This window comes from Ornithorhynchus anatinus, chromosome 4 (genome assembly GCF_004115215.2).
Source record: "Ornithorhynchus anatinus isolate Pmale09 chromosome 4, mOrnAna1.pri.v4, whole genome shotgun sequence".
Taxonomy (NCBI): domain Eukaryota; kingdom Metazoa; phylum Chordata; class Mammalia; order Monotremata; family Ornithorhynchidae; genus Ornithorhynchus; species Ornithorhynchus anatinus.
The window spans coordinates 119197720-119223998 of record NC_041731.1 but is presented as its reverse complement, the minus strand read 5'-3'; the positions used below and the strand labels follow the sequence as shown (position 1 = coordinate 119223998).

At 42.9% G+C, this 26279-nt stretch overlaps 1 protein-coding gene across 9 annotated transcripts in view; it reads right to left on the bottom strand.

The window, feature by feature from the left end:
• The window catches only part of LDB2 (LIM domain binding 2), a 497394-nt gene that overhangs the window by 355372 nt on the left and 115743 nt on the right, over positions 1-26279 (bottom strand). For 2 of the 9 annotated variants that reach the window (XM_007664278.3, XM_001505710.5), the window contains exon 1: positions 8624-8979. In XM_007664278.3, coding sequence (XP_007662468.1) covers positions 8624-8755 — 132 coding nt within the window. In that variant the 5' untranslated portion in view covers positions 8756-8979. Of the gene's footprint in view, positions 1-8623; positions 8983-26279 lie in introns of those variants that run through there. The other 7 variants (XM_007664281.4, XM_007664301.4, XM_029063421.2 and 4 more) reach the window with 6 other exon arrangements.

The following is a 26279-nucleotide window of genomic DNA, read 5'->3' as shown; positions in this document are numbered from 1 at the left end:
TGGGCAGGGACTGTCTCTGTTGACAAATTGTACATTTCCAGCACTTAGTACAGTGGTCTGCACACAGTAAACACTCAATAAATACGATTGAATGAATGAATGGCACATAGAAAGCGCTTAACAAATACTATTATTATTACTATTATTAGAATCAGCATTAAGGGGAAGTAACAGCTTTCATTCATGGTAACAAGAATGTATGCAGGACTTCCCTCTGGTTATAAGGGTGATCACCCACCATGCACTGGGAATGGTTTTGCTTTAGAGTAATGAGAAGCAGCATAATACATCCCACAGGCAGGGTATCAAACCTGAAGCTCCTGGGGAAAGGAAGAGGGCAAGGAGGAATTCAAGTCACCAAGTGATTTTCAGAACTAATTATCAGAACAGTAGCCAGCACTCAGCACTGCCCTGTAGGAAAACTACGGAGCATTCAGTCCTTGGAACAGGAGAACTGCATACCTTCTGAGACCATCTGGAGGTGGTGGAGATGATAGGACTGAGGAACGACAGAGGAGGACAAGCACTGAATGGTTGTTGAAGGACATCACAGAAACCAGACCAGGAGACACACACAATGCCACGTGATAAGCTGGCAAAAAGGGTTTATCATCATAAGTACGATTTTGCAAAAGAATGCCAGTTGCACCCTAACAGAGTTTTTCTTTCTGTGGGGACCTGAGCCCCTACACTTGCTCCAGAACCATCACATTCTCCTCCTAAATCCCTGTGAACACACCCCAAGAGTCCAAGTCATGTATTTTGGTAGCTGAAGCTGCCATGAGGGAGGGAGTCTGGGCACTTCAAAATACTGGACATGAAAGCATATGGTGACGTATCGGTCTCAGATCAGAGGCAGACCAGCAGAAAACTGGGCTGCCCAGTCTACAACTGGATGAACAATCACAGTGGATGAATATTCACATTTTTAATCCAGAATTAAACAGAGGCCCTTAAGATTCTAGTTTTCATACCGTCACTCTATTTTAGAAATTATTCTTTTAATATCAGTAATTTTCACCCTATGCATGTCTATCAACATAAACTATGAAGCAGCATGGCCTAGTGGAAAGGGTACAGGCCTGGGAATCAAAGGACTTGGGTTCTCATCCCAGCTCTGATACTTGTCTGCTGTGTAACTTTGGGCAAGTCACTTCACTTCTCTGTGCTTCAGTTATCTCATCTCTAAAGTGGGGATTCAGACTATGACCCCCATGCGGGACACGGACTGTGTTCAACATCATTAGCTTTTATCTACCCCAGGGCTTAGTACAGTGCCTGGTACATAGTAAGCACTTAAATACCATAAGCAAAACAACAAAAAAAACCAACAGAACATAAACAAAACTGGGTAGCACACTATTTTAAAAGTTACCTGGCTACAAAGACCTTGAATACATTTTCTTAGGAACCAACAGGGACTCTACTGAGTGTTTTAGGTTCAGCTACCTCTGAGCTCTCCAAGATAATAAAAAAAAAAAAGTCCTGAAAAAACACCAGCCTAAAGATCGCATGAAGGAGAGCAGAATAGAGAGGCTCTAACCATCCTCCCTGTGGTTAGTGTGAATTTTCTAAGGTCTGAGCTGTACTTTTAGTTTTTCTGCAATGTTTCTGGCTAATTGTTGTCAGAGAAATTAAAGGCAATATGCTGTCTGAAACACAGTGCAAATCTTGCCGGCTGAACACATGCAAAACTTGCAAGGATAGATAGAATCCACAAAAAGCCTTAGAGATTTCTTCAACAGCTCATGTACGCCCACACCGCCATTCTTAGACAAACTTTATCCATACAGTGCATCACTGGGAAGTTAGATTCTCCTGGGAAATCTTCTTAATTAAACAACAGATAATGAAATAAAACTTGAGATGAAGGCATCGACTTCAGACTGCTGTGTTCACACAGAGATCCTATATTGCAGAAGGAGCATGGCTTAGTGGAAAGAGTGTGGGCATGGGAGACAGAGGTCATGGGTTCTAATCTCTGCTCTGCCACTTACCAGCTGTGTGACTTTGGGCAAGTCACTTTTCTTCTCTGTGCCTCAACAGTAAAATGGGGATTAAGACTATGAGCCCCACGGGACAACCTCATTACCTAGTATCTACCCCAGGGCTTAGAACAATGCTTGGCACATAGTAAGCACTTAACAAATACCATGATTATTATTATTATTACAATTTTCTTGGTAAGAATCCTTCTGGGTTAATGGGAGTAAGCTTGGAAATTATAGATTTCATTTCTCAATTACTTTGAAAAGACATATGACAATAGGGTCATATTGGTGGGAAATCAATTAATTGTATTTGAGCCCTTAGTCTATACAGAGTACTGCATTAAACGATTTGGAGAGTACAACATAACAGATTTGGTAGGCATGTTCCCTGCCCACCAGGAGCTCATATTCCAGAGCATAGAAGAAAATTGGTTCCAATCTACAACATTAAAAGTTTGGGATTTTTTTAAATTCATTTTTAAACGTTCTGATTTCTATCATTTAAAAAGTGATTCAATTTTTCAAATTCCCAAGATAGAGTGGAGAACCATCCAGATCATTGACAAATACCAGGAAATTTGAGCCAGGGATGTTGTTTTCATTGCTCCTAAATGGACAACATTGTTTTTCTTATAGAAAATAAAATGGAGAGAGCAGTTGGAATAAAGGGAAGAGATTTGCCCTGCTTTCCTTTTCAAAAACAATATGCTAATTGCCAAATGTATATAGTGTATAGCCTATATCATAAGTCACACCTACACAAAATTTGGGCTTTCATTGTTTCTCAGCTAAGAATCCTTGTTGAAACCATGTTAACAATAGTAATTATTATGGTATTTGTTAAGCGCTTACTTTGTGTCAGGCACTGTACTAAGCGTTGGGTGGATACAAGCAAATTGAGTTGGACACAGTCCCTGTCCCACGAGAGGCTCAGTGTTTTAATCCCCATTTTACAGATGCGGGAACTGAGGCATAGAGAAATGAAGTGACTTTCCCAAAACCACACAGCCGACAAGTGCTGACTGATATTTCCTTCCTGGCTTCCAAATAATTGTGAGTCTGCAGCAATTTTAATAAAAAAAAAAAACAGCTCCCACTAATGAAAACGACTTAAAAACTTCATGGAAAATAAAATCAGTACAATTTGAATTTATTTTCAAAGGCAATTGCGATAGAAAAAGGTTGGGAGTATTGTTAAGAATGCACTCTTGCTTTCAGTGAACATTTGCAGAACAGTGACTTTTTAAAAAACTTTATGGACCACAAATTTCAATTTGTTAGGGAACTTCAGGAAAACGGAAATATTCTTGAATAAAACATCTTTTCAGAGCTTATTTCCCCTCTCCTATTTTCCCCTCCCCCAAATTTAAACTTGTTTTAACTCCAGTCTAATTATCTACACACGATCAGTGATCTGTTTGTTATACGAAGTTGCTACAGAACAAATATGATGTTATAGCATGGAACTAAATGACTAAAGCATTCAAAAATGTATCTCATGGAGAAAAGGAAAAGATTTTTTAAACAGAGAAAATTAGGGAAGCAGGCTGCAAAAAGAGCAAAAAAGGCATTTATGATTTTCACAGACTTTTGCTCAAAATGAAGGCCCAGGTTCAAGTTCCATGGCCTTCTCAAAGTTCTGATCAATCTAGGACATAAAATAGGCTGTTTTTTTTAATTTTCATTTTGTTTCAGCACTTTAATTTACACTTAATCCTGACAATGCTTTCTGTACAAAAAATGATGGCCACATTTTAGGAAGGAAAAACAAGATTTTGTGCCAATTTTATACATTTTTTTACAATGTTATTCTCTCATAGTGATAGCATAAATAAAAAGACTACAGCTTGTCTTCATCATCTTGTACAAGAGTTCTGACTTTATCCCCAAGAGAAATCATAGGAACTGGAATGGGCAACAGAAACGAAAGCTTACTAATTCTACCCTCCAAATATTTAATCAACCAATCAGTGGAATTTATTGAGCACTTTATTACCCCTTGTGCATCAAAAACTAAGCAAACTTTCAAAGCACTCTGTGAAACTTGACTGCTTAAGAACTTCATTCACCTGGTAATTATCTCCTAAAATAGGCCTGGTCTTCATTTGTTTTATTGTTTGATTTCCTTGAGAAGTTTTTTTTTTCATCATTTGTCAACTTTTTTTTTTTTTAATGTGATCTTTGGAGAAAAAGAAACAAGGAATGGTTATTTTAATTAGTCAATATCTTCCCCAGGAATAATCCATACTCTGCATCATCCCTGATTTCTCTATTTTGCCAAATATAATTCCATAAATAAACTGAAACATACACATCTGTTATCTTCTTTTCCCAAAATATCAGATATCCAAATCACTCAAATGCTAAGTTTCAGAGTGAAACGGGGTCAACACAAAACAATATTCACAGTGGGATGAATTCCCATATTTCACTCATCTAAGAACAATTTCAGGGTGAACTGAATAATTTTAAGTCACTACCCACAGGAATTTCACTTAGTAAACATTAGGAAACTTTCAGTGCGTAATATTTTTCTTGATTAAATTGACTCGGTTCAGGAGTTGCAAAAGAACATTAACTTCCCAATAGTGCAAAATATGTGCCTTGCAATTAAGACAGTTGTTTTTGTCATTATATCCCTTGCTTTACAAATAGGGTGAAATATTGTAACGAGGCATAGTGAAAAAGTTACATTGGTTATTTTGTCCATTAAAATACTGGAGGGTAAAATTTTGTTTGATGAACAAGGATAAATCATTGACACTTGTGTCAAAGGCCCATTTTCTAGCTCCTTCCTCCACCCCAAGAAGGATATAAGAACCCAGGAGGTGCTGCCTGATTTCAGCCTGGATAGTATGCCGCCTGGCTCTTATTTCCTTCCACGGCTGCACAATTTTCTCTTCTGACAACTGAGATTCAAAGAGTTCATGGAGATCTGGACTGAGGACTGTGGGTAAAGGCACAGTGTAGGGCAAAGCCTACCCTCCCTCTGACCCCTTCTTATCTTGGCGCCATTATTTTTGTCCTCTGACAGAGCGAAGAATAAAAAAATCAGAGCCCCGCAAACTAGAAGAAAACTTCCTACCATTCTTTTGACATCCACCTGAACTGCCAGAGAAAGAGAACGCTGTTTTGAAAGTATCTACTGCTTTCTCAGGTGTTTTCTGGTTGAGCTAGGTTTTATGGATTAGAAATGAAAGCATCAGCCACCCCTTTCCTGCCTTCAAATAATGTCCTAGTTCCATTTGTCTGGGAGGGAGGGTGAGGTTCCCTTGTCATAAAATGCTGTAAGCAGCAACCCTCAGATAATTGGAAATACACAGGAGCAGGCATGAGGAGAGGAGACCTAAGAAAGGTAGCCTCTCTGGGGTTGGAGAAATGGAACCAAAGAGAAAGAGCAACCCAAGAACCCATTCAAAACGCGATCCTCAGCCTAAGTGGTGCCGAATGGTCAGCTCACTTGCGGCCCGGTCTTCTCCGCCTGGTCTCTGATGATGTTTTGAGGGGTGCCACTTCTAAGGTGGTCTCTTCTTCACTTCAAATGCCCCTTCAAGAAGAAAGCTCGGGTAGCAAACCCTACTCAAACACTTTACTAGATTTTCACTGCGTCTTGTTAATCGGTATGCTCCGATCCCTCATCTGTAAAGTGTGCCTGCCCAGGGCCAGGTGGGGAGGTGAGGAAATTATCCAGATCAGTCAAACCTGCCAAAAACCAAAACCCCAGCCATTCTTTAGAAGGAATGAGGGCCTTGTTTGAATCTTACTACGCTTGTTGCTTATCATATATGCCATGTCTGCTCTGTGACCTTGGGCAAGTCACTTAACTTCTCTGTACCTCAGTTAACTCTTCTGTAAAATGGGGATTAAGCAGGTGAGCCTCATGTGCAACAGGGACTGTGTCCAACTGGATTACCTTTTATCTACCACAGTGCTTGGCACATAGCCAGCACTTGACAAATAACAGTTATTATTTATTATCTTAACTGATCAAGTTCACAGGTGATGGTTTAATTCTCCACCTCACAGCCTAAGGGGAAAACAATCACCTTCCTGTGCCTTATTAAAGTGCTCTAGGGTTGTTTGGATGCAAGATACAGATGCCTCGCTTTACACCAATCTTCTCCCCATTGGTTAGAGTGGAGAAATCAGAAGAGAGCTTTAATAAACCGGAAAAATATTTGTTGGTTTATAAGGAATATTAATCACGAATTGTGTCTCCTCCCAACTTCCCCACACTCCTATGATACAAGATGAGAATATTACTTTTGAAGGTAAAATCTTAAAGGCACTGACCCTGATGTGAATTTTTATATTTCAAAAAGCTACAGAAATATAAGGTGATACATGAGCAGTTCCGTTCACATACGACTGTCACATTTTGTCCCAAGACACTTGAGGGTCTAATCAGAAAGAGTGAAAGGTCTGGATACATCTCCCTTATGCAAGTCTCAGTATGGTTGTCTACATAGATGGATTTTTTAAAACTTATTCTTGAATTCTCCCCTTTATTTTGCTCAAATGGATATAGTCCAAGAAGTTAACCAAATTGAAGCTGTCACAGAAAACTTTCCACTAAAGTTATGTGCTTTTCTGGCAATTTTATTTCAATAGAAAAAAAAAGTGGCCTAGTTTAGGACTTTAATAAAAATCAAATAAAAACGTGTAAGACTGAAGAATCAAAAAGTTAATGTAGTTGTTTTAAAGGAATGGCTGTTTTCATGAAATGTGCTACAGATGCTGAAGTCCTGTCTTAGATGCAAAACAAATGTAACCACTTTGTGTCTCCTGCTGAAATTTATGGGGGTTGGAGCGATGGCATAAAACTGTGTCTTCCAGCTCAGAGTTGGCCAAACAACATGGGAGAGGGAATTGGTTAACAGAACAGAGCAAAAGCTACCTTGGCTCACAACTACTGGCCAAGGGGAGAAAAACGCTTCACCCAACTCCTCTAAAACTTTCTGAAGCGTATGGCTGTCCAAGAGACACTGCAGCTAGCTATAGTTTTAAATTGTTCAGATCTTCTGGCTGACCAAGGATTGAATTATAGCTTCCACCATTCTCTTTCTAAATACCATGCTTTTTTTTTAATCTCAGATTTTTCACCAACACATCCACTTGACTTAGACCTTTTCCTTCCTTCCAATTCTTAAGGCAGTGTAATTGCCACATCAGTTTGTGCAGGAATGCGATACTCCAGCTCACACTTGCAAGAAACAAATAAGCAGTAACATCCCCTTATACACACACAAATATCAGTCACTGCCAGCAGTTAACGACCCAAGGCAAAAGGAAGGCCAGTTAACATTTCTATAGAAGCAATGGTCTTCTTGGAGATAACTGCTATTATCAACTGTATTTAACATTTTCAAAGCAATAATATGTGCAGGACGGGTGGAAAAAAACCAGTGACAACAGTTAGAAAATCAGTCATTCTCAGGCAGTTAGCCAATCAGAAAGGGGGTCACATCTTGTTAGCTGCATCATATACATTAAACGTCATGAATTCTCCCTGCTTTAGCTGACTATTCAGGCATGTGTGTTTTATTTCATGATAACCTCAACTCCCTTTAAGAGTTATGATTCATCAATGAGGTTCATCTTAAATTCCACCAAAATAATTCACTAAGGCTCTTGGCACGAGTTCACTGGGCATTTGCACTCTTCTGAGGACTATTCATATTTTAAGATTTACTTTTTCTTGAAGTATTTTCAGGGTAGCCTCTGTAAACTGCCTCTGAAATATCTTCAACACAAAGCATGTGCGCTGCACAAAACACAGGCACATGGACACAAATGCAGCCTAATTCAAAAGGCATGCTTTCACTCCACAAAGTAAGATTTCATTAAATATTTAAATGGCAGGAGGCAAGTTTAAGCTTTTACTCAAAAAGTCCTAAAAGTGTTTCCATTTCTTCTTCTCCCCTAAGTTCTCGTACTACCAGTTGAGGTTAATGGTCTTCCATGCACAATCACCATAGCTAAAGACTAGTAATAGATTATACAAAGCATTACAAGCCCTGAATGTGGAGTTTGCATTTCGAGACACTCTGTCAGTTGTGTGCTAAAGTCAAGAACTAATTTTCTCTCTCTCACCAAAGGCAACCGATTTCTTAAATGAATAGTAACAACGTGCATTTTTAATTATGAACATGTGTACTTTAAGGGGAGTGCTTGGACAAGTTTTGAAAGTCTGCTTCTGATGCTATCCAAGTCACCTTTACCTTAAATTCCATGACTTTGAAAACACAAATGTAGGTTACAGCAGACCTCTTTTGGAATTTGCAAAATGATTTTCCTCATCCCAAACTATCATCCAGTACCTGAAAATATTCTCTCTGCGAACACCGGCACGACAGACACGGAACAAATCACACACTATAGAAAGAAGCATCTCTTCAGCTTGCTACCAGGATAAATCCTGGAGTACTCTGCTGTATTTTACAATCCCAGCCTAAACTCCAGTTGTTGGTTGAAGCTGGAAAAATCACGAGGGATTAGCCCGTGAAAGTAGTAAATGCATTAGGAGGTTCGTTCCAGTCTACGTTGCGCTGTCTAATGGGACGCTTCATCTGGAATTCACCCTGAAACCTATCTCGGTCCATGCACAGCAAAAGAAGGCTAAGGGGACTTACCTCAGTACGAGACTGCAGCCTCTTGTTCATTTCATATATTCGGTACTCTGGTTGCACCATGTATGGTGTGTGTCTCCTATAAAATGGGCCAAAAGGAGAAGAATAGAAAGGGTCATGTGGTGTGCTGGACATCTTGCCTGCTTGCAGAAAATCAAGCTACACAGAGTATCATCAACATCCATACAGAGCACATGGGGCTGTGTGTTCTTTACAGTACAAAGTAGCAGCACACACACAAACACACACAGGCAGAAGCACACTGACTGAAACTGCTGTTGGAGCCCTCTATAGCAAGAGACTGAGAAGGAAAGAGAGAGGGGAGAGAGAGAGCTCGAAAGAGAGGAGGGAGAGGGAAAGAGAGAGAGCACAAGCTCAAGAGAGGGAGGGAGGGAGGGAGGGAGAGGGAGAGAGAGGAGAGAGGAGGCAGGCTGGATAGCTTCAGGCATGACTGCTTGTTTTTAAAGAAGCAGTTTGTGGAGGGGTCACTTCCTGTCCACACTGTAGAGTAGTTCAAAAATATAATTTTCCTCTCTGCCTGACAGAGGTCTAAGGTTTAGTTTTAATTTTTTCCCCACACACACACACACACACACACCAGGACCCCTTAGGAACCTGGCAGCCAGGCTTGTTAGCATATAGGTGGTTTACCGGCTGCCGGATTCAATCCCTCTCCTAGAGGAACACACTTGTACAATATCAGAAATGTGATTACTCCAAAATACATAAACACGGGGCACAACAATGCCAGGCATTTAAAGCTAGTGATTCACTTCAATGCAATGATGTCTCGCAGGAGAGATCATGCCATTCGGAGTCCAGGCATTTATCTCCAAGAGTTTCAACAGACTGTTTTATTTCTGCCAATCTCCCCCTCGCTCCCGACCCCCACCCCCCACCCCCAAAGAATGATTCTTTCCACAGTCTGACAAGTTAAGAGAGGTGAAGGGATTTGATCTTTTACCCCAGTATTTAGGTTGGGGAGGTGGGTGGGGAGCGCCTAATGAGAAAGTGTATGAAATAAATCATCTGAATCATACTTTTTGTTTGAAGCAGAATAATAAAATGTTGAAAGCAAACCTGGAAAGAAATAAAAAGCAAAGAAATAGAGACCAGCCACTAAATAACCCCTGAAAATTCAGTTGAGTAGTAAATTGTAGGTAATCTAATGGATCATCCTAAAAGAATATAGCCAACTCCAATGGAGAACTAGGCTTTCATTTTCCAGGACTGAAGTATATAAATCTTTCACCAATTGCAGTATATTATAACTGGAAGGAGGCCAAAACTGCCCACTGGAAAAAAAAAAAGGACACCTAAAATGAGAATTGAATGATCTATATGATAATCAAACTCTGCTGGATCCACTAAGACCCAATAGGCGGGGCCTTGAAAAACATTTAATACTTGGAAAAATTAACCAAATTAAGGTCATCTGGAGGTGGCAAGTGGGAGACTACTGACAAACATAGCTTGGTCACAAACTAATTAGAGATATGAACTAAGACGTCTCTAACAAAGGAATGGAAGGATGATGAACATCCCACTTCCAAAATTGAACAGAGGTCCCAGGCTTTCACAGGCCAACTGAGGGTGAGTACAGTACTGAACTCTGAGTACAGGGCTCTGCACACAGTAAGCTTTCACTAAATACCACTGATTGATATATCCCTAAAATTACAATAATACCATGTAAAGGCATTTATAGTAAACACTTCTTAAATTATTGACAAGGTCTTTCTTTTTTTCCCCCTCAACAATATATGAGGCTCAGGGCACTGGTGGAAATTTATATTCTGGTGCTGTTAAGCCTTATGCCAGCCGGCGGGGAGACTGGTGTTACTTTGGGAATTCTAGGAGGTTTTGCAAGAAAACCCAAACTGGGCAGTCTTGCTTGGTATCACATCATAAACCCAAAGCCCAGCCCAACCATTTTTCCAGGGCTCACCCAAAATGGCCAGGTCTCAATCTCAAACTTTAGCTGATGACCATTTTGGTGTAGTGGCTGCACACAACCTGGCATTTCTTCTAGTTTTCCCCTTGGGTTTTTTGTTGCGCTATTAGATCACATTATTCAGAGCAAAATTAAGCAGCAGGGTGCAATCGTGCTAATCAAAATCTGGAATAGCAGTCTGAATCTATTTGATAACCATGGTTAATTTTTGCAAAATTCTAAGATTTCCACCAAATATCCCTGTGCACCTATAGTGGGTAAGAATATTCCTCGTTCCTACAAAAATGACTCCCTCTTACCAGTATGTATAACGTAATCAGTGATCAAGTTTGTTTTTTTTAAGCTTCTTCTGAGTACGAAAACCTAGACTCTGAACTGTAGGGAGAAATAAAGGGAAAAAGGATGTGATCTCCACTGACAAAACAAAATAAACAAAATAAAAAAAGTTTTGATCTACTGAGGGAGGCAGGACCAACACAAATACACAACCATGGGGCAGACAGAGACCACAAAAAACTGAGGCTGTGAAATGTAGAATCAAGAAATCCACCGAGCAGTTTCTCCGAGCGCTTAGTACAGAGCTCTGCACACAATAAGCACTCAAAAAATGCGATTCAATGAATACTAACTGCTTGGTTGAGTACAATATAACTGTAAAACTTGCACTCTTTAGGGGGAGATAGATATTTTAAATTCATCATATTTATTGAGCGCTTACTGTGTGCAGAGCACTGTACTAAGCGCTTGGAAAGTGCAATTCGGCAACAGATAGAAACGATCCCCCCATCTGTTGTACTGCACATCCCCGCATTTGCTGTATTGTACTTTTCCAATAATAATGATGGTCTTTGTTAAGCAGCATGGCCTAGTGGCAACAGCCCAGGCTTGGGAAGCCAGAGGTCGTAGGTTCCAATCCCACCTCCACCACTTACAAGCTGTGTGATCTTGGGCAAGTCACTTGGGCTTCAGTTACCTCATCTGTAAAATGGGGATTGAGACTGTGAGCCCTACGTGAGACAAGATGATTACTCTGTAACTCCCCCCAGTGCTTAGAACAATGGCTGGCACATAGAAAGCGCTTAACAAATGCCATTATTATTATTAAGTGCTCACTATGTCCCAAGCACTGATCTAAGCCCTAATGGGTTGTGCCTAAGTAATGTGGGGGCGAGGGTGGGGTGACTATTAAGTGTTGATAGGGTACAGATTCAATCGCATACGAGATGCAGAAGGGAGGGGGAGTAGAGCTGATAAGGCTCAGTCAGGGAAGACCTCCTGGAGGAGATGGGATTTCAATAACGCTTTGAATACAGGAAGAGTGTTGGTTTGTCCTATATGAAGGGGGAGGGAGTACCAATCCAGAGGGAGAATATGAGCATGTGTCAATGGTCAGAAAGACAAGATTGAGGTGTAGAGAGTAGGTTGGTATTAGAGGAGCAAAGTTTGTGGGCTGGGTTTTAAGTAGGAGATCAATGTGGTATGATTGTCAATCAATCAATCGGTGAGTATCAATGAATCAGTGAGTCAGTAGTATTTATTGATCACTTACCATGTGCAGAACACTGTACTAAGTGCTTGGGAGATTAGAATAAAACAAAATTAGGAGACACGTTCCCTGACCTGAATGAGTTTATGGTCTCAAGAAGGAGAGACAGATATTAATATAAATAGATGATTTTTAATATGTAATTTAAAGATGCACATATAAGTGCTGGGGGGTTGGAGGTGGGGCAAATATCAAATGTCCAAAGGTCGAAGATAATATTAAGATAATAATTAATAATTATGTTATTGGTTATGCACTTACTGTGTATCAGGCACCATTCTAAGTGTTGGGCACTGTTCTAAGTGCTGGATCCAAATGGATAAATGACTCAGAAAGGAGAGCAAGTCAGCAGAAAGTGGGTTTAACTGGAGAAGACCTCTTGGAGGAGATTCATTCATTCAGTCATTCAATCATATTTATTGAGCGCTTACTATGTGCAGAGCACTATACTAAGTGCTTGAAATGTGCAATTCAGCAGCAGAGACAATCCCTGCCCAACAATGGGCTCATAGTCTAAATGGGGGAGACAGACAACAAAACAGAAGAAAACAAAGCAAGTAGTCTGGAGACGTGATCTCAATAATGACAGGAACTGATAGATTAGTGCTTCTAAATACGAGGGTCCTAAGGAATGAGAGAGGTGGGTGATCAAGATCAGAAGGATGAGCAGACCAGTAGATTTGATGTAATAATATTGATACTACTACTACTAATAATAATAGTGGTATTTGTTATGGGCTTACAATGAGGCAAACACTGTACTAAGTCCTGAGGCAGATAAAAGATAGTCATGTTGGACAAAGACCCAGTCCCACAAGGGGTTCACAGTCTAAGAAGAAGGATGAAAATCAGAAGGCTGAGCTGACCAGTCCATTTGATATAATAATATTAATACTAATACTACTAGTAATAATAAGCATGGCCTAGTAGATAGAGCACGGGCCCGGGAGTCAGAAGATCATGGGTTCTAATCCAGGCTCCACCACTAATCTGCTGTGTGACCTTGGGCAAGTCGCTTCACTCCTCTGGGCCTCAGTTACCTCATCTGTAAAATGGGGATTGAGACTGGGAGCCCCACATGGGACAAGGACTGTGTGCAACCCGATTTGCTTGTATCCACCCCAGAACTTAGTACAGTACCTGGTACATAGTAAGCACTTATTAATTAGCATAATTATTATTATGGGCTTACAAAGAGCCAAATACTGTACTAAATCCTGAGTTAGATAAAAAAATAATCAGGTTTGACAAAATCTGTGTCCCACAGGGAGTTCAGAGTTTAAGTAAAAGGGTGAAGATCAGAAGAATAAACTGACCGGAAGATTTAATGTTAATATTACTATAAATAATAATAATGATCGTGGTATTTGTTATGAGCTTATAATGAGCCAAACAATGTACTATGTCCTGGAGTAAATAGAAGATAATCAAGTTGGACAAAGTCCCTGTCCCACATGGGGTTCACAGTCTAAGTAGAAGGGTGAAGAGGTAGTGTATTGTCATTGTACAGATGAGGGGAGAATAAGCAGGTGGGCAAATTAACTCTTTCAAAGCATCATCATATCAAAGAGGAAGTTGAGGCTGGTGCCCTGAAAGAATGATGGTCCAATTTTTACAAGTCCTTCTCAGAATACACTGCACTGCCTCTCACTAACCACAGTCGTGCTGAGGGGTCATTTGTAAGGGAAGGTCTGGAGCACAAATCTATTGGGACGTGGGGAATTGCTGCCGGAAGGGTGGCTGGTTAGCAATCTCCAAATCACTGTCTTGGGGGTAGGTGTCTCTAGCTACCTCTGCTAGCTAGCTCTACATCAACAAACAAATTCAATTTATCACTACGTCCCGTCGATTCCACTTTCACCACATCGCTAAAATCCACTCTTTCTCCTCCATCCAAACTACCTCATTAATCCAATCACTTATTCTATCCCATCTTGATTTCTGTATCGGCCTCATTGCTGATCTTCATCCCTCTTATCTCTCCCCACTCCAGTTCATACTCCACTCTGCTGCCCGGATCATTTTTCTACAAAAATACTCAAGGCCATGTGTCCCCTCTCCTCGAGCGCTTCCATTGGTGGCCCATCCACCTCCGCATCAAACAGAAACTCCTTATCATCAGCTTTAAAGCACTCAGTCACCTTGCCCTCTTCTACATCCTTCTACTTCACCTTGCTACTTTCCTACTAAATCCCAGCCCACATACTGCCCATCAAACTGCTAACGCATTTACCCAAGCACTTATCCTATCTCTCCTTGATTACTGTATCAGCCTCCTTGCTGACCTCCCATCCTCTCGTTTCTCCCCACTCAAATCCATACTTCACTCTGCTGCCTCGATCATTTTTCTACAGAATAGTTCAGGCCATGTTTTCCCTCTCCTCAAGAAGCTCCAGTGGTTGCCCAGCTACCTCTATATCAAACAGAAACTCCTCGATCATTGGCTTTAAAGCACTCCACCATCTTGCCCCTTCTATCTCCCCTCACTACTTTCCTATTACAAGTCAGCCTGCAAGCAGTGCTCCTCTAATGCTAACCTATTCCCTGAACCTTGATCTAGACTATCTCGCTGCCAACCTCTTGCCCACCTCCTACCTCTGGCCTGGAATGTCCTCCTTCCCAAAACCTGACAGACAATTACTGAACTTCTTACCCTCTTTAAAGACTTACTGAAGCAAATCTCCAAGAGGCCTCTCCTGACTAAGCTCTCTCTTCTTCTGCTGCTTCCTCTTCCTTCTGTGTCACCCTGACTTGGCCCATTTATTCATCTCCCATCCCAGCCCCAAAGCACTTATGTATTTATCTGTAATTTTATTTATTTATATTAATGTCTGTCTCCCCCGCTGTAGACTGTAAGCTTGTAGTAGCCAGGGAATGTCTCTGTTATATTGTACTCTCCCAAGCATGAGGTATAGTGCTCTGCAGATAGTATGTACTCATTCATTCATTCAATCATATTTATTGAGTGCCTACTATGTGCAGAACACTGTACTAAGTGCTTGGAATGTACAATTCGGCAGCAGATAGACAATCCCTGCTCAACAGTGGGCTCACAGTCTATACAGGGGTGACAGACAACAAAACAAAACAAGTAGTCTGGCATCAATACCATCAAGATAAATAGAATCATAGATATATACACATCATTAATAAAATAGAGAAATAAATAATATATACAAATATACACAAGTGCTGTGGGGAAGGGAAGGGGGTAGAGCAGAGGGAGAGAGTAGGGGGACTGGCGAGGGGAGGGGGGGCAGAGGGAAAGGGAGGGTTCAGTCTGGGAAAGCCTCCTGGAGGAGTGAGCTCTTAGTAGGGCTTTGAAAAGGGGAAGAGAGTTAGGTTGGTGGATGTGAGGAGGGAGGGCATTCCAGGACAGTGGTATGTTCCAGGAAGATGGGCCAGAGGACGACGACGGGACAGACGTGAACGAGGCACCGTGAGGAGGTTAGCGGCAAAGGAGCCGAGTGTATGGCGTGGGCTGTAGAAGGAGAGAAGGGAGGTGAGGTAGGAGCGGGCAAGGTGATGGAGAGCTTTGAAGCCAAGAGTGAGGAGTTTTTGCTTCATGTGAAGGTTGATAGGCAACCACTGGAGGTTTTTGAGGGGAGTGATGTGCCCAAAGTGTTTCTGTAGAAAGATGATCGGGGCAGCGGAGTCAAGTATAGACTGGAGCAGGGAGAGACTGGAGGATGGGAGATCAAAGAGGAGGCTGATGCAATAATCCAGTAGGGATATGATGACAGCTTGTACCAGCAAGGTAGCAGTTTGGATGGAGAGGAAAGGGTGACTGCCTGACACTTCTCCCCTCTAATGCCAATCTACTCACTATTCATGAATCTTGACTATCTTGCCACCAACCTCCTGCCCACATCCTGCCTCTGGTCTGAAATGCCCTCCGTTTCCGTAACCAAAAAATAATTACTCTCCTCACCTTTAAAGCCTTATTGAAGGCACAGCCCCTCCAAGAGGCCTTCCCTGATGATGCCCACCTTTCCTCTTCTACTCCCTTCTGCATTGTTCTGACTTGCTCCCCTTATTCATACCCACCTCCTAGCCCCAGAGCAATTACATACATATCTGTAATTCATTTAAAATAATGTCTGTCTCCTCTCAGATTATAAACTCACTGTGGGCAGAGATTAAGTCTGAAATATTGCCGTGTTGTACTCTCCCAAGTTCTTAGTACAGTTCCGTGTTCACAGTAAGCACTCAGTAAATACAACTGATTGAGAGTTCACCTCATCCCTTGGAGCCAGGATGATGGCGGAAGTGAAGGTAAGATGTCGTTTTTTGCCTCCTGTTGGCAGGACATGCCTATCTTGGGATTCAGGATTGGGCATCAGGCTCCTCCACACCCTCCACCTCACCCCGGTCCACCAAGCTGCTTTAGCACTTGATCTGGGCACATGATAGATGGCCAAACTTTGAGTTACTATAGTGGTGCTACTCTGTGAATGCTGGACTTCGGGGTGGCAGAGCTGGAGTTACCCTCTTCAGCTGCTATCGCCTTAGATTAGATGGCCCTCTCTGGTCTGGGCACCAGAGCTACCACTTTTTCTTTGGTGGTGGCTCTGGAATATAGCAGAAGCAGAAGCACAGCAGAGGGTAAGCACCCCTTTTTGGTTTCCTCTTCCCTTTCATAGCCCTCACTTCCCCTTCTCTCTAGATGCACCTACCTTCTTCAGGACTCTCTGGCACTGCCCCCATTTCAAGGTCTGCTCCCCATGTGGCTAGGTTCACCTTAGTCTGCCCTAGCCTAGTCAGGAAGCTTGAAAGAGCGTCGGGGTCCCAGCGCCTCCAAACAGCATCTGCTGCCCTGAAAGTCCCATCTCAAAACTTTACTCATTAGGTCAATCATTTATTGAGTACTTACTGCATACTTTGCACTTTACTAAGTGCTTTATAGACTATAACAGGATTGGTAGACATGTTCCCTGCCCACACATCAGTAAAGAAAAGTTGGTGATCTTAACCTCACCCCCTCCTCTGTAAATCTCTTCGAAGAGAGTTCCTTCCTGCCCTCTTTTCACCCATTCCATCTTCAAGAGGAAGAACAGGGAGAAGGTCGCCTTGTCGTTTACCATTCTGCACTGCCCCAAATGCCTAGTTAGTGTGTGTGGCATTTCTTGTGTTTACTATGTACCAGGCACTGTACTAAGCACTGGAGTAGATACAAAATAATCACATTGGTCGGGAAGCAGCGTGGCTCAGTGGAAAAGAGCCTGGGCTTCGGAGTCAGAGGTCATGAGTTCGACTCCCGGCTCTGCCACTTGTCAGCTGTGTGACTGTGGGCAAGTCACTTAACTTCTCTGTGCCTCAGTTCCCTCATCTGTAAAATGGGGATTAACTGTGAGCCTCACGTGGGACAATCTGATTACCCTGTATCTCCCCCAGTGCTTAGAACAGTGCTCGGCACATAGTATGCGCTTAACAAATACCAACATTATTACATGGGGCTCACAGTTTTAATCCCCATTTTACAGATGAAGTGACTGAGGCCCAGAGAAGTGAAGCGACTTGCCCAAGGTCACACAGCAAACAAGTGGTGGATCTGGGATTATGACCCAGGTCCTTCTGACTCCCAGGTCCATGCTCTGTCCACTACCCAACACTGCTTCGCCTCATGCAGCACAATGTACCAAGGAGAATTAGCAATAAAAGTATGACCACTCTGGTTTCTCCTAATTGTTTCTACCGCTACTACTAGGATTTTAGTTCTAGTCTCTGAGCTGAGAGCTCAATGCCCTCCCCAATCACTCAAGGGATTTCTCTCCACAGGGAAGAGTACTGGCATCTACTCACAAGGGATGACAGGACAGGACAGCAGAGGAAGACATAGCTAGCCTGGGAAGCCAAGGCCTCAGCCTTGATTTCCTGTCCCTCTGGCAGTCCCCAACCACAGGGGGCTAGGGAAATTTATTTAGTCCTTTTGTAGTTTGGGGCCAGGTTGGAGGGTTGTAATAATAATAATAGTGGCATTTGTTAAGTGCTTACTAAGTGCCAGGCACTGTGCTGAGAGCTGGGGTGGACATAAGCAAATCGGAGTGAACACAGTCCCAGGTGCAGCATGGGGATCCCAGTTTTAATCCCCATTTTACAGGTGAGGTAACTGAGGCACAGAGAATGGAGGTGCCTTGCTCAAGGCCACACAGCAGACAAGTAGCAGGCCTGGGATCAGAATCCATAACCTTCTGATTCCTAGGCCCCTGTTCTATCCACCATATCGTGCAACCTCCCTCTTGTCCTTATAGCCCAATGGGGGTTCTGGAGATAAGCCAAGGATCCGTCTATATTTTGCTAGGCACGCAACACTGGGATAAGAAGAAGAACAGTGGTATCTGTACATCGCCTAGCGTCAAGTACTGTAGTAATCGCTGGGGGAGAAGATAATTGGATAAAAACACAGTGCCCATCCCTTACGGGGATTACAGACCAAGCAGAAGGGAGAATAGATATTGAATCTGCATTTTACAGATGCGAAAACTGTGGCATAGAGAGATGAAGTGACTTGTCCAGTCTCACACAGCAGTCAAGTGGCAGAGTCAGGATTAAAACCCAAATCCCAGACCTCTGAACTTTCCACAGAGCCACACTGCTTCCCATAAGGCCAGTGTCTGGTACCAGGGCCTATTATGAAGAACACCTGTTTAGCTCAAAGGAAAAAAAGCTAAAGCCTGTAGATCCAGGACTGCTTTCCTCAGTCACCATCACAGTAGAGATGTGCCGGTTCTCAAGTCTACTGAGCCTGGGACTCCAGCTGCTGCCTCTTGGCTAATCATGGCAGCAAAGCAGAAGATGAGGCACCATTCGAGGTTATGGATCTTCTTGCCTCTCTCCCCCTTTGCCACCCTTTCCTTCTTTCTTTTTGATTTTTCTCCTCCTCTCTCTGCCTATGCCCATTTTAGGCCCTAAAGTGACCAGAATTTGAATCACTTCAATCTCTCCTCAGTCAGTCTGCCTAGTGTGGGCCCTAGACCCCAAATGGGAGTCCATCTGGGATCCCAGTGGTCTGGCAGTCCAATTGGAGCACCATGAACAAACCGGGACTCTGAGGTCAAGATGACAGAAAGGTGGGCACTCTGAGACCCACCGAGGTCTGGCGCTGACCAAATGTGGAAGCAGTACAGTCTCATGGAAAGAGCATGAGCCAGGGAGTCAGAAGGCCTGGGTTCTAATCTCAGCTAATGACTTGCCTACCTTATGATCTTGGGAAAGTCACTTCACTGTCTCCACCACTTGTCTGCTGTGTCACCTGGGGCAAGTCACTTCACTTCTCTATGCCTCAGATACCTCATCTGTAAAATGGGGGTTGAGACAATGAGCCCCACATGGGACAGGGACTGTAGCCAATCTCATTTGTTTAAATCCACCCCAGCATTTAATACAGTGCCTAGCCAATAGTAAGCACTTAACGATTACCACCATTTACTTCCCTGTGCCTCAGTCTCTGCATCTGTAAAATGGGGATTGAGACTGTGAGCCCCACATGGAACAGGGACTGTGTCCAACTCTATTTGTTTGCATAGACCCCAGCAGTTAGTACAGTGTCTGGCACATACTAAGCACTTAAATATGATCATTTACTTTCTTATGCCTCAGTCTTCCCATCTGTTACATGGGGTTTAAATTAGCTGTCCTCTTAAGCAGTTGATATTCACCCCAGCCCACAACACTTACATACATATCTTTATATTCCCTCATTTCTCCTATCTGTAATTTTATTTAATGCCTATCTGCCCCTCCAGACTATAAGCTTTTTATGGGCAAGGAATGTACTTTCCAAGTGCTTAGTATAATGCTCTGCACACAGCAAGTGCTCAATAAATATGATTGAATGAATCATATCTATCATATTGTACTCGCCCAAGTGCTGAGTAAAGTGTCCCCCCCTCAGTAAATGATCTATAAATACCACTGATAGATTGATTTCACCCTTAAATTGTGAGTCCCATGTGGGACAGGGATTGTTTTTGACCTGACTGTCTTTTATCTGCCCAAATGGTCAGTGTAATGCTTAGCACATATTAAGTACCTAAAAAACATCACAAGGCTGGGATCCTTTGGGGCCGCTGCTGTGACTCCAGGATCAGCTCAGGGTCTTCTCACCCTCACCAGGGCCCAGTGCTATCTGGAGTCCTTTCGAGCCTCCTGAAGGCCATTCTCCTCCAGGCTCCCCTTCAAAGTAACTCAACTTCACATCAGTGAGGCTTTATTATAATTATTATTGGTATCATTAGTAAATGCTTCCTATATGTATTATAACAACTGTGGTATTTGTTAAGCATTTACTATATGCCAAGCACTGTCCCACATGGGGCTCACAATCTTGATTCCCATTTTACAGATGAGGTAACTGAGTCACAGAGAAGTGAAGTGACTTGCCCAAGTTCACACAGCAGATATGTGGCCGAGCTGGGATTAGAAGCTATGTCCACTGACTCCGGGCCCATACTCTTTTCACTAGGCCACTCTGCGTTAGTTAAAGCCCACTCCACACCTTACTTCACTCTGCTGCCTGGATCATTTTTCTACAGAAATATTCAGGTCATGTTTCCCCACATCTCAAGAAACTCCTGTGGTTGCCCATCCAACTCCGCATCAAGCAAAAACTCCTCCTCTAATGCTAACTTTCTCACTGTACCTCGATCTCATCTCTCTTGCTTCAACCCCTCACCCACATAATAACAATAATAATAATAATGTTGGTATTTGTTAAGCGCTTACTATGTGCAGAGCACTGTTCTAAGCGCTGGGGTAGACACAGGGGAATCAGGTTGTCCCACTTGGGGCTCACAGTCTTAATCCCCATTTTACAGATGAGGGAACTGAGGCACCGAGAAGTTAAGTGACTTGCCCACAGTCACACAGCTGACAAGTGGCAGAACTGGGATTCAAACTCATGAGCCCTGACTCCAAAGCCCGTGCTCTTTCCACTGAGCCACCACATATTACTTCCATGCTGCAAAGTCCTCCCTCCTCAAATCCAACAATTACACTTCTCCCACTTCATAGCTTTACTGAAGGCACATTTCCTCCAAGATGCCTTCCCAGACTAAGCTCCTCTTCTCTCTTCTCTGTGGCTTGGTGGAAAGAGCACAGGCTTGGGAGTCAGAGGTCATGGATTTGAATCCCGGCTCCACCACTTGTCGTCTGTGTGACTTTGGGCAAGTCACTTAACTTCTCTGGGCCTCAGTTACCTCATCTGTAAAATGGGGATTAAGACAGTGAGCCCCATGTGGGACAACCTGATAACCTTGTATCCCCGCCAGAGCTTAGAACAGTGTTTGGCACATAGTAAGTGCTTAAGAAATACTATCATCATCATCCTCACTTGCTCCCTTTATTCATCCCCTCTCCCAGCCACACATTTATGTACATATCTGTAATTTATTTATGTATATTAATGTCTGTCTCCCCTCTAGACTTTAAGCCCTTTGTGGGCAGGGGATGACTGTTCTTTGTTACGTTACATTCTGCCAAGCACTTAGTACAGTGCTCTGTACTCAATAAATACGACTGAAAGAATGAATTAATTAAATGCTTATTATGTGTCAATCACTGTTCTAAGTGTTAGGCTAGGTACACGTTAATCAGCTGGGACACAGTTCCTTTCTTACTTGGTGTTCACAGTTTAATTCTTAGGTAGAAACTACTGCCATGTGGAAAGAAGGAAAAGCAAAGATGGATGGGCAGCAGACTGCTCATTTTTGACTTTCCTTCATGGACTAAGAGCTGGGCTGTGGTAACTGAAGATTCAAAATCTCACCTCCTCTCCAGTTTCTGGGTTCTGCCCTGAAAGAAGTCCTCCTTGGTTGGGGAGGGGGTGGGTGTCAGTTTGCTTCTACTGTTTGATTAGAGTTGCAAATGGGCTGGGTTGAAAAGAGATTGTAAAGGTAGAGGAAGCAGTAAAACAAACAGAACATGGGGCTGTGGGGGTGGAGGGGAGCCTTTTCTGGTTACATCTCTGCTCCTCTCAGTCACGCCTGGGAGGACATGAGGAATGCATTTCCCATGATCCAATGCAGGCAAACAGCTCCAGGGACCATCAGGAAACTCCTGAAGGGTGATTCTTCCCAGCCTGGATCAATAATGATGGAACTCAATCACTTATTGTGGGATCAATCTGATTATTTTGTGTCTGCCACAGTCCCATCCCACATGGGGCTATCATTTTGTGGCTGTTTGTAAAATACTCTTCCAACTTACTGTTTTCACCTTCACACCCACTGTTGCATTAGGGGGATGGTGGGCTCGCAGAAACAGCCTATGCCTCTCTCACGAGACAACAATGGGACGTAGTGGAATAAGCACAGGCCTGGGAATCAGAAGAACTGGGTTCTAATCCCAGCTTTTCCTCTTTTCTGCTGTGTGCCCTTGGGCAAGTCATTTCACTTCTCTGAGACTCATCTTTCTCACCTGTAAATTATGGATTAAATCTTACTCTCTCCTTCTGTGAACCCCGTGTGGGACAGGGACTATGTCCAAGCTGATGATGTGTTCTAGTACAGTGCTTAGTATATAGTAAGCACTTAAGTACCATCATTTTTATCATTATTAAAATGGGGATTAAATACCTGTTCTTATTCTCTCAGAGTAGGAGAGGGATCATGTCCAGTTGGATTATTATAATTTACCCCAGTGCCTCTAGATGATAAACTCCTTGTGGTCAGGGAACATATCTACCAACTCTGTTGTGTTGTGCTCTCCCAAGGGTTTAGTATGGTGCTCTGCACCCAAGAAGATATCAGTAGATGACCCAGATTGATCTATTGACTGATTGAGCACAGGGTAATCCCTTTCATAGAACAATCGCTCATGATTATTAGCCAGCTCTGAGCATGCACATACCTGTATGCATCCACTGAGGAAAGTGTTAGCAGAGTGATCCGTGAGTGGCTTTCTGTCTGACCACTAGAGACCTATCCTCATAGTCCACCCACCCTGCAACTGCTGGTGCCTCCTGCTCATTAATGACTGGATTGGTGCTCCTGGTGGCCATCTGAGGCGGTGGCTTCTCGACATGGCCTAGTGGCATCATCTGGCTGTTGCCAGGCCCCTTTCATCCCCTGCAGGATAATCACACTCTCTCCTCCGAAAGGTCAGCCTTACGCTCATGAGGTAAATGTGGAAATTCTAGCTCTAAAAATGGAACTCTGAGATTTTACCGATTCTGACACTTTCCTAGCCACAAAACGAATAGCTGTTCTGTCATTCTGCAGCAAAATGGTGGCAGTGAGGCTAAGCCTAAAGAGCACAAACAGCACCCTGGATTTCATCCCAGCCCCCCCAGGGCCTCATTCCTCTGTCTTCAGAAACTCACTCAACCACCCAGGACTTCCAGAGAATGGGGTTACAAACTACAACGCCCCCTCACCCCCACCACACACACACACTCTCACACAAACAACAGAGAAGCAGCTTGGGTTAGTGGATAGAGCCTGGACCTGGGAGTCAAAAGGACCTGGATTCTAATCCCAGCTCTGCCATTTGTCTGGTGTGACCTTCATTCCTCTGTGCCTCAGCTATCTCATCTGTAAAATGGGGATTTAGACTGTGAGCTCTAAGTGGAATAGGTACTTGTCTAACCTGATCAGCTTGTAACTACCTCATTGCTTAGTACAGGCCTTGGCACATAGTGAGCACTTAAATACCGTAAAAAATAGAAAGCCTGACATTTTCTGGTTGAAAGACAAATAAGGGAACATATGTGGAGAGATTTATATTCATCAGTTAAAAGATGCTTTATAAATTATAGATGTCTATAGCATAGCATCTCTAAAGATGGGGGATGGCGGGAAATTTGGATTTTCACAATTATAAGAGATTCCCTCACTCTTCTTGTCGCAAGCCTATCATGTCACAATAGTTTAAAAGGTATTTGCCTATTTGAACCAAATACTAATGAAATCCCTGCAGCCTAGTACTGGCCTCCTCCCAGCTTCATTTCTGACTGTGACAAGCTACACAGAACATGACACTGTTAGTCAATCCTTCAAAGAATGGTATTCATTGATAGCTTTCTGTATGAAGAGCACTGTAGTAACTACTTGGGAGAGTTCCTTAAAACACTCCCAAATAGTTGGTAGTTGGTAGACCCATTCCCAGCCCACAAAGAGCTTACATTGAAGAGGGGGCAAAGTAGGCATTAAAATAAATTATAGATGGATAGGTCGGTCAACCGTATTTACTGAGTGCTTACTGTATTAAGTGCTTGACACAGTACAATATAACCAAGCTGGTAGACACTTTTCCTATCCACAACCAGCTTCACATACATAAGGGCCGTGGGGTTGAGGGAGGGGCAACTATCTAAGTGCTTAAAGAGTATAGATCTAAGAGCATAGGAGAGAGAGACACGAGGGTCAAGAAGGGAAGTTATTTAGTAAGGGAAAGTCTTTCAATCAATCAGTGTACATACTGAGTGCTTACTGTGTGCAGAGCACTGTACTGAGCACTTGGGAGAATCAAATATAACTGATTTGTTAGATATGTTCCCTGCTCACAGAAATCTAACAGTCTAAAGGGGGAAGCAGGCATTAAAATAAATTAAGGCTATATATGTAAGTTCTGTGGGGCTGCGGGTGAGGTGAATAAAGGGTACAAATCTGAAAGCAAGTGAAACACAGAGGGGAGAGGGAGTAGGGCAAATGAAGGCTTAGTTGGGGAAGGTCTCTTGGAAAAGGTCTGATTTTAATAAGGTTTTGAAGGAGGGGAGAATGATGGTCTATTGGATATGAAGGGGGAGGGAGTTTCAGATCAGAAGCAGGACATGGGCAAGGGCGGCAAGATAGAAGAGAGGTAGGGCAGAGTAATGGGGTGAACAGTGAACAAGATCGGATCGAGGTAAAGTGTAGGCTGTCAGAGGAGCTAAATAATTCCGGTTGGGTTATAGTAGGAGACAAGTGAGGTAAAGAAAGGAAAGACCTAATTAAGTGTCTTACAGTGTATGTTGAAGAGTTTTGTTTAATGCAGGAATGGATTAGCAACCACTGGGTATTTTTGAAAAGTGTGGAGATAATAATAGTAATAATTGTTATGGTATTTAAGTACTTACTATGTGCCAGGCACTGTATTATGTGTTGGGATGAAAACAAGCAAATCTGGTTGGACACAGTTCCTGTCCCAAGTGGGCTCACAGTCTCCATCCCCATTTTACAGATAAGGAGCTGAGATAAAGAAAAATGAAGTGACTTGCCTAAGGTGGTGATGATGATGATGGCATTTGTTAAGCACTTACTATGTGCCAAGTGCTAAGTGCTTTCTAAGTGCTAAGTCCCATTCTAAGTGCTGGGGTTGGGGGGAGTACAAGGTAATCAGGTTGTCCCACGTGGGGCTCACAGTCTTAATCCCCATTTTACAGATGAGGTAACATGAGGCACAGACAAGTTAAGAGACTTGCACAAAGTCACGCAGCTGACAAGTGGCAAGCCAGAATTAGAACAAATGATCTTTGACTCCCAAGCCTCTGCTCTATCCACTACACCATGCTGCTTCCCATGGGTCAATGTGTGCTGAGGAGTTTTCACAAAAGTGATCTGGGCAACAGAATGAAGCATGGGCTAGAGAGAAGAGAAAAAGGAGGCAGGGAGGTCAGAGAGAAAGCTGATGCAAGAGTCCAGGTAGGATAATAATAATAATGGTATTTGTTAAGTGCTTACTATATGCCAAGTATTGTTCCAAGCAGTAGTGTAGATGCAAGGTAATCAAGTAGTTCCACAAGGGGCTCACAATCTCAATCCCCATTTTACAGATGAGGGAATTGAGGCACAGAGAAGTTATGTGGCTTGCCCAAGGTCACACAGCAGACAAGTGGTGGAGCTAGGGTTAGAACTCACATCCTCTGACTCCCAAGTCTGTGCTCTTTTCACTAAGCCACGCTGCTTCGCACCAGCATAGTAGCAGTTTGGATAGAGTGAAAGGAGTAGTTCCTACAAATATTGTGAAAGTTGAACTGACAATTTGGTAACAGACCGAATATTTGAGACGAATGAGAGAGATGAGTCAAGGATAATGCCAAGATCACGGGCTTGTGAGTCAGGGAGGATGGTGGTACTTTCTACAGTGATGGGAAAATCTTGGATCTTGGGGAAGACAAGGTTTGGGTAGGAATTCTATTTTGGACATGTTACTTTTGAGATGTCAGCAGGATATCAAAGTAG